General features: G+C 40.1%; 1 protein-coding gene across 4 annotated transcripts in view; it reads right to left on the bottom strand.

The window, feature by feature from the left end:
* Positions 1 to 19376, bottom strand: part of LOC148317132 (putative uncharacterized protein MYH16) — a 35067-nt gene that overhangs the window by 2797 nt on the left and 12894 nt on the right. For all 4 annotated transcript variants that reach the window (XM_088284670.1, XM_088284672.1, XM_088284671.1 and 1 more), the window contains 18 exons: positions 17312 to 17539; positions 14815 to 14901; positions 14408 to 14550; positions 12077 to 12167; positions 7553 to 7609; positions 4915 to 5001; positions 4110 to 4355; positions 3881 to 3998; positions 3596 to 3723; positions 3277 to 3473; positions 3068 to 3200; positions 2770 to 2986; positions 1839 to 1975; positions 1666 to 1769; positions 1253 to 1445; positions 983 to 1186; positions 252 to 377; positions 11 to 181 (listed from right to left, as the gene is read on the bottom strand). In XM_088284670.1, the coding sequence (XP_088140796.1) occupies positions 11 to 181; positions 252 to 377; positions 983 to 1186; positions 1253 to 1445; positions 1666 to 1769; positions 1839 to 1975; positions 2770 to 2986; positions 3068 to 3200; positions 3277 to 3473; positions 3596 to 3723; positions 3881 to 3998; positions 4110 to 4355; positions 4915 to 5001; positions 7553 to 7609; positions 12077 to 12167; positions 14408 to 14550; positions 14815 to 14901; positions 17312 to 17539 (2667 nt within the window). The remainder of the gene's footprint in view (positions 1 to 10; positions 182 to 251; positions 378 to 982; positions 1187 to 1252; positions 1446 to 1665; positions 1770 to 1838; positions 1976 to 2769; positions 2987 to 3067; positions 3201 to 3276; positions 3474 to 3595; positions 3724 to 3880; positions 3999 to 4109; positions 4356 to 4914; positions 5002 to 7552; positions 7610 to 12076; positions 12168 to 14407; positions 14551 to 14814; positions 14902 to 17311; positions 17540 to 19376) is intronic.

Raw genomic sequence — 19376 nt, 5'->3', positions numbered from 1 at the left:
GAAAGTTTACCTTTGCTTCCAGCTTTTGGATGACCTTCTTCCCACCTTTTAGGGCCATCTGCTCCGCCTCCTCCAACTTGGCGCTCATGTCTTTCACCTGAGCCTCGAAACCTTTCTTCACCTTCTCCAGATGCAGTGTGTGTTCTTGCTCCAGGCGTAGCTCCTCCCCCACTCTGGCCAACTGCCCACAATCAATGTTATTGATCGCCTCGTCTCTTGATGATTTTCTCTCACGTGTGTTTGTGTTTTACCTCACAGCTGGCCTTCTTGGATTTGTCTACCGATCCCCTCAGCTCTCCTTGGAGCTCCTCATGCTCGTGCTGCAAAGCTTGGAGGTCCACCTCCAGCTTCCTTCGGCCACTTAGAACTGACTGGAACTAAAAAAAAAAAGCAATAAAAAAAAAAAAAGCAATAAAAAAAAAAACTAAACAGAAAAGTAATGAATTCAGGATTCAGTTGACTCTCCATTTGTGATTTCATTATTTATTGAATCATTGAGTTAGCTAACGTTCAATTTATCAACAAGGTTATGTTAGGTAGTAAGTTTGGTTTGGCTCTATTTTCAGAGATAGCACATTGGCGGCAGATGCTGATTTTCTTAAGTGAACAAAGTTCACTGCACGGATTTGTCAATTTGTTCTGCGCCAAGCTGGATGCAGCATAAGGAGTGTCGTTGGAGATTTGACTGGAGGAGGTGTTTAAAAGGAATGAGAGGATCCGTCTCGTTTTGACAAGAGTGAAGCTGGCCGTGATCACTCCCACAACTGCGCAGCCCTCCCTCTCACAGATCTGACGACTTGTTTTTTATTCATTTAATTAATTTTATTCACCAACACCGGCTATCTAACCTGCCTCTGCGCAGTTACAATAAAGAGACCTTAGAGTTAAGTTGTTTGTTTCTGAACATCTCTTTCCATTATATAACATTTCTTCAAATGCTCATCCCTACTCTCTGGCCAAGAACTGAAAAGTGAAAAGTCACCTGGTTGTTGAGATCGCTGTATTTTTCATTGGCATCCTGCAACTCCGCCTCCAAGCCTTTGCAAACCCTCTCTGCACTCTCCAGGGCGGAGCGAGTCTCTTCGCCATCACCAACCAGCAGAGTGCAACGTCTCTCCAAGGCTGCCATCTCCTCCTTGTGCTCCTCGTGGCCCCTCACCTCTTCCTCGAGCTGAGCCTGGAGCTCCTACAAAAGAAGGAGAATCGTCCTTTAAGTTCTCAAAGTAGCACAACACTGCGATGGTCATCAAACCTTGATCTGTTGCTGCGTCTTTTTGCCGCTCTTGCTGAACTCTGTGTTGCTCTTGGTGAGGAGATCCACTTGAAGCTCCATTTCAGTGACATCCGCCTCTAGTTTCTTTCTGAGCTTTGTTCCCTCCATGCGACCTTTAATCTCCACATCCAAAGTGGCCTGTAGTGATTCCAACGCCCTCTGGTGGACTTTTCTGAAAGAAGTCAAGAGGTCAGCGTGAGGATCAAGCTTAGCTTAAATGATGAATTTTAGTTCAACCAAGCTGGTTTTGAAGGAAGAGAAAGCAGAATGAGACAGGGCTTACCGCTGTAGTATGTTGATTTGAAGGAAATAAGAGGACAGTATTACAGGCAGAAAAGATCAAAATGTGTGAGCATAAAAGATGAGGACAGGGACTCGAGAGGATGAGATACCGAGCAGCATCAATCTCTTCCTCCTTCTCTTGAAGTCGGCGCTCCAGGTCGGATTTTGCCTGCGATAACTCGAGCTGCAGCCTCATTAACTTGGTTTCCTCAACCTAAAAGGAATGAATCCAATTGTTTTTAGGAGAATTTTTCAGAGGTTAAAATGGATTATATAGCTGTACCTCTAAAGCTGCCTCTGATTCTTCCAGTGATGCCTGTAATTCTTCTCTCTCCATCTCGATCTTTTTCTTTGCTTTCTGGAGCTCATGGACACTCTTCCCTCCATCTGAGAGCTGGTCCGTGAGGTCAGCAATCTCCTCTGTAAGTAAGGACAACTTGACATATCCGAAGAGGTATTCCGTCCGTCTCACCAACCCGCACGCCTTTACAGCCATTAAAATGAATTGAATTCCTTTATAACAAATTGTAACTAGTCTGCAAATGTTGCACATATGTTCAGTGGTTTTCCAAGCAAATGCCAATGATGTGCTTTACTTAAAACACAAAGACAAATTGTCTGCTTTCATCGAGGACAAAGGCAATCCGAACGTACGGTATTAGCAGTTGTGAGGCTTTAAGGGTTTGGACTTTTTAAAACAATATTTACAATATTTCATTTCATTTTGTGGGCAAAAAGCTTGCTAGCAAGTATGATGCTTTGCTGATTTTTTGTGCTGAGCGTTGCCACTTTTTTATCTTTCCCAGTGTGTTTTACCTCAACCATTTGGTACACAGTTCTATAACCCGCAGGTGCTCAATTCTGTTCCTCGAGGGTCCTGCCGGTTTTCCCTCCCTCCCTGCAGCAACACACCTGATTCAAATGCTCAGATAATCAACAGGGTCTAGAGAATCTGGATCCTGATCATTTGAATCAGGTGAGTTGCAGGGACAGATGGAAAAATAGACAGGACAGGATTGTACCCCGCCCCTACTATTGCCTCTAATGAAAACAGCAATCTAAAGTGAGAGGATTATTTACTCAGAAAAGTTGACCTGAAATGTGATAGTAGCTAGTTTTCTCCAAATATTTCTATTTTGAAGGCAGTCGCCACTCTGCATAAGGGCGGGAGGGAGCTGTTGTCATTAGTTTGTGGACCAAATATAAACATATACCTTGGTGGGACTTGTTCTCCCTCCGTAGTGCTTCCAACTGCTCCAAAGACTCTTCATGCACTGTCTTCAGTTTGAAGAGCTCGCCTGCGTGTTGTCTGCTCTCCTTTTGACAACTCTCCACATCTGCAACTAGCTCCTCACACTTTTGCTTCCATTCTCCAAGTTGCTTTTCTAGAACCCGCTGCTTCTTATCAAGGGCCTGTCCACATCCGCTTGCCTTAAAATGGAGAGCATACCGTATTTTCAAATTCTATAATCAAAGGCATTTAGGGGGGGATAAAGCACATCTCTGCACTACCTTCTCCAGGTCCATGCACAGCTCTTCCACCTCTCCCTGGAGCCTTTGTTTGGTTTTCTCCAGAGAAGAGCATTTAGCTTGAGTGGCTTCCACTGCCTCCTCTGCCTCTTGCAGCCGCAGTGCCAGCTTTTTTCTGTGACGCAAGCATTACTCAGATCGTTAGACGTGAATGCAGCTGTCTCAAGAAAATGAGTATCAACTTGACCTACTTGGTTTCCTCCAGCTCATCTGCATACTGGATTGAGTCTGCTTCATGTTTGGTCCGCAAGTGTGTCACCTCGCTATTGAGTTTGGAGACTAGCCGCTGCAGCTCTTGCTTGCTCTCCTGCTCCTCCTCGAGCTGCTCCTTGAGCCCCTCGCACTCCTGCCGCACCGAGCTCAGACTTCCACTGACTGCCTGCTTACACTGGCAACCGCAAGATACCACGTGTTTGGTATTTCCTTCACTTGCTATCGAGCCATATTAAATACTTAATTTCCGTTTCGTTTCCAATTGGGAGTTTTGTACAACCACGCCGCGACACTTACTTTGACCTCCTCATCCAACTGTTTCTTCAGTTCCTCCAGCTGAGATTGGAGGAGAGACTTGGTACGACTCAGCTGGCCAGATTTGTTCTCGGCCTCTGCCAATCGTCGACTTGTGTCTGTATTATCGGCTAGAGAGGCAGTGAGGAAACCAGATTAACACAATGTAGTTCTACTGAACTGACATCTCCAGTTATTACAATTCTGTTACCAATTATTGCGTTCATCACAGACATCAGCAATGATTATCATTGATCATCAACGGTTATGACACTGTCCTAACTGTACCTGTGAGTCTGTTTTTGGACACAGTGAGCTCAGTGAGTGTCCTCTGAAGGTCATCTCCTCTCCTGTTGGCCTCATGAAGCTGTTCTTCCAATTTTTTCATCTGACTATCTGAGGACATCTGCGGTAACACAGAAACACGTGAACCCACTCGAGACTGTCTTTGTCGCAAAGGAATTTGGCTTAAATTACTTGATTGAATCCGGTTTTCCTTGTCGCCTCACATACGGACCTTGGCTTTCTGTAGACCTTCTAGTGAAGTGGACAGGTCGTCCACTTCCATTCTCAAGTTCTGCTTCTCCTTCTCCAACTTGGCCCTGGTCCTCTGTAGAGCCTCACACTGCTCGCTTAGCTCCGCAGTGACATCGCTATGGCGTTTTCGCATGGTTGCAGCCAGCGTCTCTGACTGGACAGATGACTCTTCCAGGTCTCGTCTCAGACGCTGGAGCTCCGCCTCTCGCTTCTTGTTCATCTCCAACTGTTAATCACAAAAACTATTCTTAATACTCTGTGTAATTTTTTTAAAAGCAATATCAAGAATAACAGGTCTATCTGCTCCTGTTGTACCGTTCTGGGAAATGTGGTGAGTTTCAGTGCTTAAGAGCCAGAAAATTTTATTTGGAGAATGAGTGCAAATTTAACACATCTGTTTCTTGAAATTAGAAACATCATCTTAAGCCACTCAGTAAAACTATACAGCTGGACTACTGATGGTTTGATATCCTTGAATGTAAGTCCAAACACACGGCTAAGGAACTGCTTGAAAAACAGGCCCAAAGACCCAGAATTATCATTTGCGTTTATTTGAAAATAAGTACTTGACCACTGAACAATGGACCTTGTGTTCAAATAACGTAATAAAAAAAAAATAATAATAATAATAATTATTATTATTATTAATAATAATAATAGTAATAATAATGCATGTAATGAATTACAATGCTCCCTAAAACATCTTATGATGGTGATGACAATTTTATAAAGGAATAGACTACCTTTCTATGTGCGATTTTTAAATGTCAAAATACTTTTTGTACCTGAGAGGCGGTGACGCCGCCCGCTTCCTCCAATCGATCAGTGAGCTCTTCTAGTTCCCTGCCTAAATCTGCTCTGTGCTTCTCCACCTGTCAAACAGTTTAAAACAAATGCTTTTGGTGTAATTCCACTTTCAAAACTGATAAAAGTATTGCCGCAAAGAAACAGTCGTCCCTCAAGTATTTAAATGGGGATAGGTGGGGGGACTGGTTGTAGGGGTTGTTTGTCACGCTTCTCTTGCAATCAGGAAGATGAAAACCAAACAAGAAATATCGTACGTGCAACCACCTCAGTTTATATAAAGGTGCTCAAATAATAATATATGCTATGATTAATCATTTACAATATTAATTTAAGACACTGTTGGTAATTTCTCACAATAATATGGAAACAGATACCGTAAATATGTAACACGAGTTTGATAAATACATGCAACATTCTTAGAAAATCATAATGTCCTTTCACTGTTAAGAACAGCTGCATGGGCCACTCATGTGGTCCTGAGGCGCTACCTATTCAAATTGTGTCATTTTGTCAAATAAATGAATAAAAATGACTTGATTTCTGACCAAAACTCAATTTAACGCAACTGCGACTAAAGCTAAATGAAAATGTGCTGTACATCACATATTTTGATGAAATATGACATGTACCATTAAAAACTCACTTTGTAAATCTCAATGACTGCTTCCAGTCCCAAGCGCAAAAAGGCACCCTTACAAGCTCAAACATGATCGACGTAATGCACATGACAGTCTATCATCTTAAACTGCTGCGTACACGACCAGTTTTTGTGTCTTTACGCTTCTGTTTTACACCTGTTTTCGTTTTCAAAGTACCCTGTAAAACGTTGTAAAATCAGAGCTCCTTGATTCCATGGACACACCTGAAGGCACAACAAGTGAAAACAGATACTCAGCCCTATTTTAGAGCGTCCCCCCCCCCTTTGTCACCCATCCCTCAACATCTGCCTCACCCTGGTATGCGCTATACGACCTTTGTTTGCTGCATGCAGAAACTACACGCTTGGTTATCAATCCAGTCAGAGTTGGACAACTGTCTCCATTGGAACGTCCCCATAATTACTGTTAATGATAAAACCCTGGCGAAATGAACTATTTTTGCATTTCTAGGCCTGCTGGCGGTGTAATCAATAATCAATTATATTATTTAGCCGTGCATTGACTGATTACTGCAACTGGCAAACATTCCACGTGGAAGAAGACTCCATTGGAATTAGTTGTCTCTGTCAGCCTGTGTCGCCAGATGATATCTCACTTTTTTCGCGAGGCAGATTTAAACAATAGAGTGCATGTTTGTGGTGGAGGTATGCTCAGATAAACCGGGGGGCATGTCCTTGCTTGCTCCGTTCTCCAGTAATGTGGTTCAAGGCAGCTGGCGGGGGTATCCCCATAACAAATACCACCCAGAATGGGGAGAGTGGGGCAAAACACCCCCAAGGGCCCACTCTGGTTCTATTCAACATCCAGTTGAAATATGTACTTTTTCTGCTACCGGAACATGCAAGTCTTCAGTCCCAAAGTCAGGCTGCAAGTGTTGTGTGGCTTTAATACACACATCCTCTAAGAGCAAGTCATGTGAAACAACAAGGACTTAAAGCCCACCTTGGTAGAGTAGCTTTATAAGAACCAGGCCACCTGGCTTTAAGGCTTTTTTCCACCGAATCGTGACATGTTGCTAAAATGGATTTCATAGGGAAGAAGTATTATTAGAAACAGGGATCCAATGTATGTGTCGTCCATAGATGATATACAATGAAAAAAATCTGTAACTAGTCATGGACAAATGAAGCTTCATGAAGCACTTGGGATGTTTTTTGACTCCTCTAAAGGGCACTCTTGATTTAAAGGTCTCTGGGAAGTTTTATGAATTTCTATTGCTTTATTTAGCGTTTATCTTTAAACTAAGAGAACCATCAAGAGGAGTCAAGAATATCACAGGTGATTCATGAAGCTTCATTTTTCCCTCACTAACTGCTGCAAATATACACTCATATTACTCTGTTTCTGAATGGGAACTGGAACCACACTAGCAAGTCTATGCACCTGATACTTGAAATTAGAATTTAGCGCAGGAGGCAGGCAAAACTGGAACTTGTCTGTTGGGGGCAATAAAGTCAATGGTACTAAGAAGAAGAGAACTAAAAATCCCGTTTGGGTTTGTACCAAATTCTAAATGTTTGTAGAGGAGTTATTCATGTCGTAATTGACGTAAAATGGATCGATCACCATTATCTGTTCCATTTTTTCTCACGAGGGTCACGGGGGGCGATGGAGCCAAGGAGTATTTCGGATTTGCTAATTTAACAATACACGATTACGACACACCTTTGTTTGCTCCGGTAGAAAGAGTGAGCAACATTTCTAATTCTGTAGGAGGTAATCAAATTTGTTAATCAGTAACACCTGGTCTCCTCTCAGAGTTTATTGTGACAGGTGCAGATAGTTTAGGGTGAGCAGCACTCATCATCTTGACTCACAAATAGCATTCGACACCGCCGGACGGAATGCTAAAGCTGAGCCAGGCTCAATTTTGAGATGCTCTTTATCTGTCTTGCATTTCCTCTTTGTTTCACTTGTGGAGAGGACCGTCGTTATAGTAAACAGTCGTGCATCGTACCTTTGCTCTTATGGCCCGTTCAGCTTCCAGCTCTTCCTCCAGCTCCTCAATGCGGGCCTTTAAAGACACAGATTTGGAATGGATGTAGTATATACTTACTCAAATATAAAAAGTACAAAGAAGATTTTGTGTTATCTTATGCATCACATTGGCTATATCGGAGGGTCACCCCAGAAGATTGTTTGCTATTTCAGGACAGTTCTTGTGTGGTCACTCGGTTGGTTTCCAACAATCTGCTGCCTCTCGGGATTCGCCATGCCTCTGGATTTTCCTCAGGTAGCAATTTAGAGCAAGAATGTCTGCAGCCACAGTCATTGTCGGTATTCTGACCAAGGGCAAGGTCGAATATGTCCGGTTTGGGAGCCGGTCCTAACATTTGAGGAATTTGTGTTCTTGTTTTTTTCTTCTTCTGCATTCACCAGTTAGAGTAGATATTGAATACAATTTTAGATTCACCTCTCTTACGCCTTCACTCACTTTCATGTCCTCTGATTGGCTGACCTAAATAAATTTTTTATGTCTACTAGTTGAGCTAACAATGCACACAAAAGACTGATTTAATGGACAGGATGATATCTGACTTAATTAAAATTTGTTTCCGAGGCGTCCTTTTCAAGATAAAACAAGATTGTGTTTTTTTTTTGTTTTTTTTTTACGATAGGTCGACCAACATTGTTGACAGAATTGGTTTTTTTTTAACTGTGTTTCTTGCTTTAATAATAGCGGTATTGTGGTAAACGCCACTATTGCTCTGTAATGCCACGCATAGTTCTGTTGTGTTTATGTTTATTATTTTGCAACATTGAGTCCATACCAACATTAGAGTAGATTTGGATTTTTCATTATAGTTAGGTTTATGTATTTCAATATTTTAATGTAGCAGGTTTAATTTACTTTTACATTTTATTAGATTTTATTTTCTTCAAAAAAAGCTTTGTTTTAGTTTAGTTTTAATTAGTTTTATTTTTTTTAAATGGAGCATTTTTTTTCAGTTTATTTATTTTATTCATACAGATTTTGACAAAAAGCAATTTAATAACAAAATATAACATAGCCTACTCATAAAAAGAAAATAAATAAAAAAATATGAGATTGTATTTTGACGACTCCCTTTGGTGTAATAATGAAAACTGAATTGCCATTCTCAAACGACTGTTCGACCGTCCTTCTTCAGTATGGACGTACAGCAATAAGGAAATAAATTAATTTAAAATGAGTCGAAAAACTCATGCATGATATCAATTGACAAAAACAAAAAACAAGGACATTTTCTCAATAAATAGATTTACTTTTAATCTAATGGAAGTTAGTTTATGTTTTTTTATGTTAATTAAAATGTTTATTTGGTTTGTTTTTGTTAACTATGGTCATTGGAATGTCACATAATAATACGAAAATTAAATGTCCAAATAACACTAATAAAATCTTTTATGCACATTTACAAAACCATAATAAATAAATCATATACTAAAAGAAGTTACATGAATTGACGATTTATTTTGGCAATCGGTTGTGTGTGACTGTACTGCTGCTTTGAGCCACTGCTGACATAATTCACCTGTAGCCGCTTCTTTTACATTCAAAATGAATGATGAACTTGTAAAAACGATTCATATTCACACCGCCTCAGCAGGATATTTTCATAACGACAGATATATGACTTGGCACGTAAAAGCATAACACCCGCAGAGATCATGTTAGCCCTCATCACTGGTAAAATATCTTCACAAAACCCACAGATGTGAATTTTTACATTCAAGAATTGCATTGCTGCTTTAATGAAATCATAATGATGGATTGGCGAGAAAATCATCAACACACGCTAGTCCTTTCATCACTTCACCTCAAGCCAAAGCTGTATTTTGTTTTACTAATAAGAATGAAATTGTCAGTTCCATGTTGTGTCATGTTCCTGTGCTATCTGCAACCTCGATCCCGTGTAATATTGTCAGGAAATGTGTCTGGCGGGGCGTGTAGCCCCGGGCCATTCACACAACAACACAAGTGAAAGACATTCACTTGCTACTCACAGTTCTGAGGAGGAAAAAAAATAATCACCTAGATTGAAATATTCTAATGCAGGCAGACTTTCTCCTCCAAAAAAATATTCTGGACATATTAAAAAGTTCCTAGTCAAAACGAATCTAATCTCTTGAAGATTGAGTCATGTTTTGAAAAAGGAATTGAACTCACATGCCAGCGAAGGACTTCTGCAGAGAGAACAGCCATGGTTACTGACGCAGCAGCTCGACTGACTGACTTTTCTCTCGCACTCACACACACGCACACGCGCGAATACCTACACACACACTGTTAAAGCATTTTTTTCCTCTGTCCACACCCCTCTCTTTTCTGCGCACTCTCACATTTCTGATTCTTGTTACATTTCAGCTTTCCTTGAACCTCAAAATAAACATTGCGGCATCCGCAGTACACAACAGAGGCAAGATCGCTAATTCGGCGGATACATACAATTTAGACTTGTTGCTATTTTTTTTTTTAAATTAAAATAGATGAACTTGGCTTAGAAGATTTTTTTTTCCTCATTAGATGACCTTTGAACAACATAAGCAATAACCCAGCCAGGACCCCCAACATGAAAAATTGGCCATGAATTACAATCAGATGTGGCCTCTGTAGCTAAGGTCTCTTCTCTCGTGTCTGATGGGATTGTCAGCAGGCGTGGGTAGTTATATCCTCTGCGATTCCCCCTTGAGTAGATCAAAGGCGAAAACACAAGCCAAACAACCGCAAGTAACGCTTAGCAATCATCAACGCCGAGCCTTGCGGACCTCCTGCAGAGACCTCCGTACTGTCCACACATGCTCACATAATTCAGGTCCTCGGCAACCCGGCCGGAATTTACCACCTTCTTTTTAAATGTCTTCAGATGGCAGTGGAGGGATTCGAAAAGTAATTTACTGCTGTTTGGCCAGCTTGAGAGATCAGCAGGCGACAACAGGTTCTCTTGGCTGTTAGGTTGATGACGGGATGAAATAAGTCGAAATGAAAATGATGTCATGCCAAGTTCATGAAGTGGATAGACGAGATCGGAGCAAGCGTTTATGTCCCGCATCAATATAAAAGAACGAACGTCTTCAGGGCTTTGCGGGGGATTTTTCCACTTTGCAGAGATGTTTTTTCAAACTTAACTGCTTTATGACCATGTACTAAAACCACTATGAGCAAACGATTGTTGTAAAGAAATAACCATGTCAAGTTTAGGCGACTGAATTACAGCACGTGGTGAAATGTAGGTGCAATTTCAACGGTATAATTTACTTTTGTTGTTTTTGGGCACTTTTATCTTGTAACTGCACCATTTTTGCTTGTGTCAGTCATTTCAGTGGTGATTTGTAGTTTTACCAAACAAACTCACCAAAGATGACTTCTTCAGCAATTCAGTCTATTCAGTAATTGTTGTCTTCAATTTGTGGCTTATTGATATTTATGTTGCTGTTTTGTTGTTCCACTGTTCATGTCATAATGATGCTGGCCATCTAAATTTTGCATATGTCCAGTTTGTCTAAGTAGGAGTTAATGCCTTTACCTACAATTTTCAAATGACGCAGATTTGCAAAAATTGTAGTAGGGCTGTGCAATTAATCGAACTTCGATCACGATTATGATTATTGCACATTCTCTCTCTCTCTCTGTCTGTGTGTGTGTGTGTGCATGTAAACAAACAAATAACAGCAAAGGTGAAGAAAAAAAATCATTAAAAGAGCTTTTCCAATTTTTATTGGTGTAGTTTGACAAAATAAGTAGACGCAAATCCAAATTGTAAAAAGAAAGCATATTGCTGCTTCACCTTTGTCAACTGACACCACTGCTAGGAAATAGTCGATGCTTATCACTTTGAGTTTATGTTTTAACCTTCCCCTGACATGACTGGATCTGTGCAATGAGCCCAGCAGCTCTGCTCAAAAGCAAGAATGCATCACTTAGTGCTCTGGAAGTTACAGTTTGAGCCCTTACGCAAACTGACCTCCAGCTACGTCCCTGTTAAAAGTGCACGTTATAATTCCAGCCACTTATACGTTCAGTAATTACTACAGTCTGTTCTTGTGAGGAAAACTGCAATGAAGCCATAAATATTGGTTTCTATAATCCTCAATTAAGCCTCATGGAGTACTTTGCGCCCCTCCAACTCTCTGCTATGACTATAACAAGTATAATTTAATAATAAAATTATAATACATCCACTCAACTTTGTATCCCCATTAACAATAAAGAGAAAAAAGAAACGTGTTAGTAACATTATTAACATTGTTTATACTCCCTGCGCACACTGAAAATGAAAGTGCCACTGCCAACTACTGTAGTGTATGTGCAATTACAGTTTATGCAAGTACAGCAAAAAAATATGTACCCAAAAATCCCACAATGCCGAGGAGACCCACTCCACTATTCATCCACACAAAACTCTGCCAAATTAAAATATGATCGTTGAATAATGTCATTTTGGTTTGCTTTTGAAAACCTTGACAGACAGTTTTCGGGGGAAAATAATTAAATTTTTACCTGGAGTTCTTTGCTCTTCTTCTGCAGTCCATTGCTGATGGCCTCTTCGGCTTCAAGCTTGGAGTGAGTACTGTTTATCTCCGTGTCCTTGCTGTATAGACAAATAAGTTTTAAGTATTTCATTAGAAACTACGGAAAAATAATTCCAAAACATACAGAGAAATTAAAGCGTTAACATACACTGATTGTAAGTCATAAAGTAAATAAATGACTCATTGTCTGATTAATTGGTGCTGTGTTTGAATCACCAATACATATGGTTTTAGCCTCATCGTGATGAACCAGGCAACCAACACTATATCAGTATCTAAAGACGTTTCCTCAGTGCATCAGGTAGGAGTGATCAGCTACAAGAAATATCATCTCTCGAACAAAGTCAGTCAGTTGCGATAGGCTCTGGTGACAGCGTGAGGAAGTGATATAGGAAAAGGATGGATGTCAAAATGAACATTCACAAATATCCAGAATGTATTCTATCTTGTTTTTCCACACAAGAACAGATCAGCTGTAATCTGCATGTGAAAAGTCAATAAGATCCAAAGTTCCCACAAAAAGATCAAATACAACATAAACCGCCAATTATGCTCACTCTATCTTCGACTGACATTGATGAGTTCACACATGAAAGTGATGAAGCGATACTGCTGTCAATAAGTTTGACATGAACCGAATATGCATGATAGAGATCGCAATTGGGCGATGAACTCCAAACCTGAGAGGGAGATTTTATTACCTGTCATAAAGCAAGTCGTCATCTCTACTCTACTCTAAATTTATGTGATGAGTTATTTGACTTCGTCAGATATTGTTTTTAGGAGGCACTTGATCCCGTTCTCTGCTTTGTCATTTTTCATTGACAGTCAGCTAATAATTGTAATTTAACATGCTATGTACATTTAAATACAATTAGGTGTTCATCATGTTGTATTGCCACAATAATAAACTATCTATGCTTTGCTTTGGAGATTGTACAGGTGTACTTATTTTTCCTTCGTGCATGCAGAATATGATCACGTAATGCCAATAAAATGGAAGGCATATGAAATGACATGAGTGACAGGTTTGGTATTAACTCAAGTCATGGACTGTTTGAAAAAGCCTGTTTCTTAGCAACAGAGTGACTCATTCGTTCTTATTAATGATCACAGTGACAGAGAACATAATGACCGGCGGGTTTAAACCTTCTGATGCAGATTAAACTGCTCATTGGTGTGCACCGAGCGTGTCAGAGAGGGTGTATTATGACAGTTGTTACTGCGGATGACTTTGTTTGCTCTTATTAGTGAGTGCATGTGGGTGGATCGTGAGCCTCAAAAGCGGAGACATCTTCCAGCATGTCAGAGTTGAAGCATTCAAGCTTCACGGGAGGTTCATTACAGGGACATGGCAACATTTTTTTTTTTTTTTAGTCGATTGGTTTGGAAATATTTTTCAAATGAATATATGTCAGAGCAGGTCATCAGTTCAGTAGCAAATCCGTCAAGCAGTTTTTACTTTATGCTCACTATGAGATTTTAAAATGTTATTCTTCTATCTGAATAGCATGTAAAAAAATTGAAATGATATTACCAACATTATTGTGATTGACAGTAAAACCTGTATGACTCAATAAATAAAACATTGAGTGGAAATAAAACGAAACGACGGCGATAATGCGGCTCTCTTACAACTAGAAATGTGGCCGTGTTCAGAATCTACCAATCACATCCATTCATGTTACATGGAAGTTATTGCACACCTGCCACCATTCTAACTGTACTAGTAGGCCTTTCTGCCATTGTTTGAGTTTTAGCAGAAGCGTGAAGTTCTGACACAGGCTTGTTAGGAACTCTTCATAATTTCCTCCACCTTGACTCAGGCTCCAAAGTTCCTGCAGAAAAAAATAACCCTGAAGCATTAAGCGGCCATCGTGATGCTTCACTGTAGGGGTGGTGTTCTTTTGGTGAAGAATGGTGGTGTGTTTGTGCCAAGCATAACGGTTCGGTTTTATGGTCATAAAGTTTCACTATTTTGTAAAAATAAATAAATAAATTATTGGAAAAAAAATGTGTTCGGAATGTGGGTTAAACCGAGGTTGATTAAGCAAGTGGAGCTACGTTCGCAAAAGCTTGTTTTGCGGCGCAGTTTAAACTTACTTTGTGATACACATGACTGACAGCTACACATCAAGACTTATTTAGGCTTGTTTGGCTTTGGTGGGGACTCTGTTGGGATCTAGTTTTAATACCCTCACTTGTTTACCCGTAAAAATGAACTGAAAATAAATAATTGATCATCAACTTAAACATCCAAACAACATGCATTTTATATTCATGCAAATCAAAATCTGACCTTTTGATATCTTCTGGACCATTTTTTGTCTTCTCCACCCCTTCCAGACTCTCCTGAGTGCAAATGTTGTCACCTTCCATCTTCCTAATATTCTTCTCCAGCTCCTCACGCTGATAGCGCTCCTGCTCCAGCTGATACTCCAGCTACAAAGAATCCATGCAAATAAACTTGACACAGCAGTTGGCCATGCAATTGTATTTGCTTTGATTTTTCCTGTTGGGAAAATTCCCTCAGGATGAATGAAAATCATTGAATTAATTTTTAAACTGATTGATGAAATGGATTCAATTCTGTGTTGGTTGAGCAAAAAGGGCATACGTACCTTACTACAGTGAGTAAGAAAAGACACTGAACTAATCATTTTCGATTTATCTTAAATCTGACAAGTGCATATGGGAGGCACCCACATCCTCTACTTGCTTCTGCAGTTTGGTTTTCTCTTGGATTAGTAGATCCACCTTTTCCTCCTCACTGTGCAGCTCCTCTATAGCTTGCTGCAAACAGACAAACGAAGAACAATGAAGACAATGATCCAAGTGCTCAGACTCACGAATCATCACAACATCACTTACGGGGCCAAACGATAATTTTCATTATTTTTTTTATGAACGACTGATTGAATCTCTTATTTTGTATGCTCACTGCAACATCGTATTTGTGATGAAAGAAAGAAAAAGTTGTCAGAGGCTAAAAATCGGATCTCATATACTCATACTCATATAATTGGGAAAAGGTTGGTAAAGGTCAAAATACGGTTTTATTGTTGTTATTATTCAAATGTAAATATCTTGAAAAACTACTCGCACTTAACCTTTCACTTACTACATCAATCAGATTCTTTGAAGCTTCAAGCTGTGTCTGCGAATGACCCTCCCACCCCATAGCTGTGCCGGGGTCAAGCAGGGTGATTTTAAAAAGTATTATAAAGATGACGAAAGTGATAATAAAATAAAATAAAATAATCCGCTCAATTAATTGATTTCTACAATGCTTAAGACGGTTCCTTGCATGCTGTTGTCTTAAAAAATGGCATACAGTGCGCATAACAATGAAGCGCAGGATTTTTTTGCCTTTACCGGGATCGAATTCACAAAAATCACGTTACACCACCGGCACCACACTTAGACCTGCTTTTAGGGGGTCTCTGGTTTAGTCTACTATCAGGCATGATATTATCAGGTGCACCCCGCAGTGTGGTCTGCCAAATTCACAAACATGCTTAACGAGGCTTGCACTGGCACAAAAGTCAAGAAGTGGCAGTTTTTACACCCGAGCGCACTGCCCTTGACTCAGAAAATAAAGCAAATTCAAATCATCAAATTCTCAAAATATAATTGAATAAGGTCTCAACAAACATAATACTGAAATATTTTTTTTTCTCTTTTTTCGCTGACTGAAAACTGCAAATTTTCCCGCCTAGAATGAATCTCAGTTGTCCAACAAGCATTTTTGTAAAGTTCTTTACTACACAGGGGAACCTGTTTGCCAACAAAAACATCATATTAAGGATTCGCCACCAAAGCTACATTTTAAAACTCAAAAGAACTCTTCAAATTAACCGTGGAAAATTTGTGGAGGCTTAATCTGCACCATGCAGTCAGTCTTTCCATCAGCGTGCAGTGACGTTGGTGCCCTGCATTCTTTGGGCATTCCTGGACAAAGATAGCATCTTAATCCTTTATTACACCTCAGGGAAGCAGACGGGGAGATTTAGTTAGGTACTGAAATGGGCATATAATTTATTGTGGCCTCCATGTGAGATTAATGACCCGTTTACATGTCCAAGTAGGGATCAGCTGTGATGCTTTAATATATGGCTGGGATTTATGTACGTTTTTTTGTTGTTGTTGGTTTTACCAGTGGTGGGTGGTTGAGGCCTTCATGGCCTTCTTGGCTGGCCTGCCATAATCGCGAAATCATGATCATATTCTTCTGATTGATGTCATGTTATATCCTAGTGTTGAATTTGTAGGTTAAAGTTTTGATCCAATCAGAATTCAGCTAGCTCGTGTTGCCAGGCAGATTTCATAATACCAGTATCACGCACTGTTCGTCCGAAACCTTCAGATACAGTCGTGCGGGCGTCTGTTCTGTGGCTCAAGGGGGCTTTTACAGGTGATAGACCGTTGCGATAGCCAATCAGATCACGAGTTGGTTACAGTGAGCCTTCTAGCTGACCTTACGCTGAAGGTGATGAACGCGTTTTGTGATTGGATACTCACTTGTGAGGGGGCAGCGCTATACGGAATTAACACACCCGAAAGTCGTAACTGCCGACCGTTAAAATCTAAAATATATTCTTGTTTTTTTTTAACCACAATGGCAGAAGGAGGGGTAAGTGTGGATTTAATTGCAGATACCAAGGCCATTTTCAAGACGGTCCTTTCACTTGCAAGGCCATTTTCAAGACGGACCTTTCAAGAGAAGCTAAGTCGTCCAACACTCACTTAGTACTGTGCAAGTGTTTTTCTGAATATTATTTGTTCAGCTGTGGTGTCATAAATGGTGGTATTATGAGGGGGATTTATTCAAGTAGGACTTCACTGAAGGCCTACAGGTGAAATGCACTGTTTTTTAATTTATTTTAATATTATTATTATATAATTTGAACTGTAACAAACTGTGACTAATCCTGAAAAAAAAGTTTCCTTGACATGTATTCATTAAATATATTTTCATATACTACATTAAAGAAATGATAAAGGAATATAAACCCAGGAGGTCCCTGAATTCTGCAGACTTGGGTCAATTAGTTGAGCCCAGAGTTCAAAGCAAACATGCTGAAGCTGCATGTGCTTGTTATGCTGCATCCAAATGGAGTAAGATGTCAATTGAAGTGAGGTCAGCCTCGAGTCAACGTCATTGAACCCCCTCGACTTCAAAGAAGTGGAAACGATTCTCTACCTCTTTATCCCGCTCACACGCAATAAGGGCACCCTCCAATTGGTCCAGGTCTTGTCTGAGGTTGTTACACTCTTCCTCCATCCTGTCTTTGTGGAGCGCCAACTGAGTTGAACGAACCTCCCCTTCTTCCAGACGGTCTGATAGGACAGATAGTTGTTGCTCCAACTCACGTTGGGTCTTCTCCAGCTGGACACAGCGTAGTTCCGAAACGTGGGCGGCGTCCAGCTCCTGAAGGTCAGGGCACACAGTTAGATGAGGACTAGGACTAGTTGATGCTACTTTTTCGCATGTAACCTTGCGCAAATTACTTGACCAGATAACTTCAATCCTGTCCCTCAAGGGCCACTGTCCTGACCTGTTATCTATTTCTCTCTGCTGCAACACACCTAATTCAAATGATCAGATCATCAGCAAGGTCTGCAGAAGCTGGATAACGATCCTGATCATTTGAATCAGGTGTGTTGCAGCAGAGACAGATGGAAAACAGGCAGGACAGCGTACAGGATTGAACCCCCCTGTATTAGAAGTTTGCATAGACTCCTATGGGCGCCCAACCTTCACATGTCAAATAATTAATGTGATTGTCCAGAAAGTTTTTAATGATATTAAAAAAATCAGAGCATTGTGAGGGAAGGCCCACTTCCCCCAAAAAATAAAATACACAAGATAAAAATTGGGCTTGGGTGTGTCAAAAAGATGACTACGCACCTTGATGCTTTGGATAGTTACATACACGTCTTGATACAGGGGAAAATTAATCTTTGATACTTAGAGATAACCCAATGTTCTGTTTTTGTTGCCATAGTCTTTCATTTTTTTGTACAATAAAAAAATGAGGAAATCTGACTGCAAAGCCGCATCAATTTTATGTTGGTCCTACATTCAGCAAATGGGAAATTTCTCATTTTACTAATTATGTAGGCCTTTTGGAGCACTTATTGTGTTCAAATGATTATTAGAGCATTGTGAGGGAAGGCCCACCTCCCCAATTTCACTTCTTATTAAACGCGTTAAATCTATCACTGCCAGCCCAGTTCAAATGGATCTTTGACGTCTATAGCCGACAATGGCAGTGAAGTAGTTAATAAGCTCACTTTTGCTTCTAAGAACTGGGCCTTGTTATTTAAAAACAAAACAACAAAAAAAACAACTCTAAGATCTAGACCAGGTGTGGGCAAACTACGGCCCAGGGGCCACATGCAGCCCGTTAAACGTTTTAATCCGGCCTGCCGAACTTGAAAAAAATTAAATGACTAAACCTTGTTAATGTTTTTTTTTCTAAATACTGTGTTTTTTTTCAAAGATATATATATATATATATATATATATATATATATATATATATATATATATATATATATATATATATTGTTGTAATGCTTTTGTTCACTTTCATTTAAAATTAAATTTACTTTTTTTCTCCGATGAGGTGAGGTTACCAAAACACTACATCCATCTGCGCCTGGTCCGGCCCCTCTGTCAAATTTTAGAACCCATTGTGGCCCGCCAATCAAAAAGTTTGCCCACCCCTGAGCTTGAGGAACTAAAATTGCATAATATAAATAAGCAGATTGGGGTGATATAAGAAGCAAATAAAAGTTGTAGTAATGCAGTGCTGTTCATTACTTTATTGTTGAGGGTGTTTTTGTGAATGAGGTTGATACAATGGCATCTTTTGGAAAGTCAACTGTGTGAACCGTAAGGTTGGAAAACACCCAACCAATGTGGACAACCAATGGCCAATTCCTACGTCGGCCGAAACTGTGCTCAATGGTGCACAAAAACTGACACTGTACGCACCGCTATGACTACACCCAATCTCAAGGTAGTCCGTAACTCCTGCGCCGGTGTGACAAGTTATACTCTTCCAAATCAACAGGCGGGTGTAGTCTGGACTCCTCGTTAAAAAATAAAACAGAAACTGTATGATATTAAAATTGTAAACAAAGTATGCCTCATTCCATTTTCAAATAACCAATCTCCCCTTCTGAGTTTCTGCCATCTTAAGCAAGCTGTTTAGTGGAAAAAAAGGTTCCAAACCAGTACTAACGGAAAAATATGAGCC

This window comes from Idiotropiscis lumnitzeri, chromosome 20 (genome assembly GCF_059441095.1).
Source record: "Idiotropiscis lumnitzeri isolate Australia: NSW breed Sydney's pygmy pipehorse chromosome 20, RoL_Ilum_1.0, whole genome shotgun sequence".
In the NCBI taxonomy this organism is placed as follows: domain Eukaryota; kingdom Metazoa; phylum Chordata; class Actinopteri; order Syngnathiformes; family Syngnathidae; genus Idiotropiscis; species Idiotropiscis lumnitzeri.
This window is presented reverse-complemented; position numbering and strand designations above follow the sequence as displayed.